The 1,136-nt window shown below is 59.9% G+C and overlaps 1 protein-coding gene across 1 annotated transcript in view; it reads right to left on the bottom strand.

The window, feature by feature from the left end:
- Positions 1-36: 36 nt before the first annotated feature.
- The window catches only part of CELA1 (chymotrypsin-like elastase family, member 1), a gene marked incomplete at its 3' end in the record, with an annotated part of 1,999 nt that continues 899 nt past the window's right edge, over positions 37-1,136 (bottom strand). Inside the window, exons 3-5 of the mRNA XM_009867628.1 lie at positions 846-971; positions 610-746; positions 37-182 (exon numbers count right to left, since the gene is read on the bottom strand). Coding sequence (XP_009865930.1) covers positions 37-182; positions 610-746; positions 846-971 — 409 coding nt within the window. The remainder of the gene's footprint in view (positions 183-609; positions 747-845; positions 972-1,136) is intronic.

The raw sequence follows: 1,136 nt of genomic DNA on the forward strand, positions 1-1,136 counted from the left end.
TGCCGGAGTCGGGGGAAGGGGGATGCCGGGGTGTACCTGGCAGCCGGAGCGCACGCCATCACCGCCGGCGCAGACCATGGTGTTCTTGACGGTGGAGCCCCAGTACGAGGCGCTGGAGCAGGTCTGGTAGTCCACCATGGGCAGGTAGGCCTGCAGCAGCACGTTGGAGAGCTGCCCGTTGGCTGCACACAACCGAACGCGGGTTAACACTGTGTCAGCAAAGCCCTGCGAGACCCACGGCCAGAAACAAGACAATATCCCCCCCACCACAGCAGAGCCCGCAGCCGCCACCGAGGGGCCCCCCAAACATTGGGAATCTCTGTGCCCTGTGTGATGCCACCTGGGACCTCAAAGGGCTTAAAAATGTACAATCATGGAATCGTTTGGGTTGGAAAAGACCTTTAAGGTCATCGAGGCCAACCCTACCCAGCCCACTTCGAAACCGTGTCCCTGAGCACCACATCTCCGTGGCTTTTAAACACGTCCAAGGACGGCGATTCCACAGGGCAGCCTGGTTCCACTCTTTGATAACCCTTTTAGCGTAGTTTTTCCTGTATTCCCCATGGTTTTTGGGGTGATTTAAGGTTGAGGCGACCCATCGGCACTCACTGCGGGTGCGACCCCAGCCCGTGATGTAGCAGGGGTAGTTGTTGGGCAGGATGGATCCTGCCGTGGGCAGGACGGCCAGCTGCACGTAGCTGTTGACGGTGGCATAGGTGGCCAGGCGGAGCAGGGCGATGTCGTAGCTGGCGAGAGGAGGGAGAGGATGTTGTGAAGATCCCCCTCTGCAGTTGCCGGAGATGCTCCCCCAGCCTCCCCCAAATCCCCCTCTCCGTGCGCGTTACCCCCCGGCGACGTTGTTGCGGTTCCAGGAGGGGTGGACGATGATCTTGCTCAAGCTGAAGACCTGCTCGCTGCCTTCGTTCACGTTGAGGTTGTGATCGCCGGCCACGACGCGGAAGTTCAGGTTACTGAAAAACCCCGGGATCAGGCCAGAAATGAACCATAGAACGTCTCAGGTTGGAAGGGACCTCAGAGATCGTCTGATCCAATGTTCCTGATCCCCTTAACCAGCCCAGGTTGCTCCAGGTCCCATCCAGCCTGGCTGGAACATCTCCAGGGAGGGGGCCGCCCCA

Source organism: Apaloderma vittatum, unplaced genomic scaffold, assembly GCF_000703405.1.
Source record: "Apaloderma vittatum isolate BGI_N311 unplaced genomic scaffold, ASM70340v1 scaffold28294, whole genome shotgun sequence".
NCBI lineage: Eukaryota > Metazoa > Chordata > Aves > Trogoniformes > Trogonidae > Apaloderma > Apaloderma vittatum.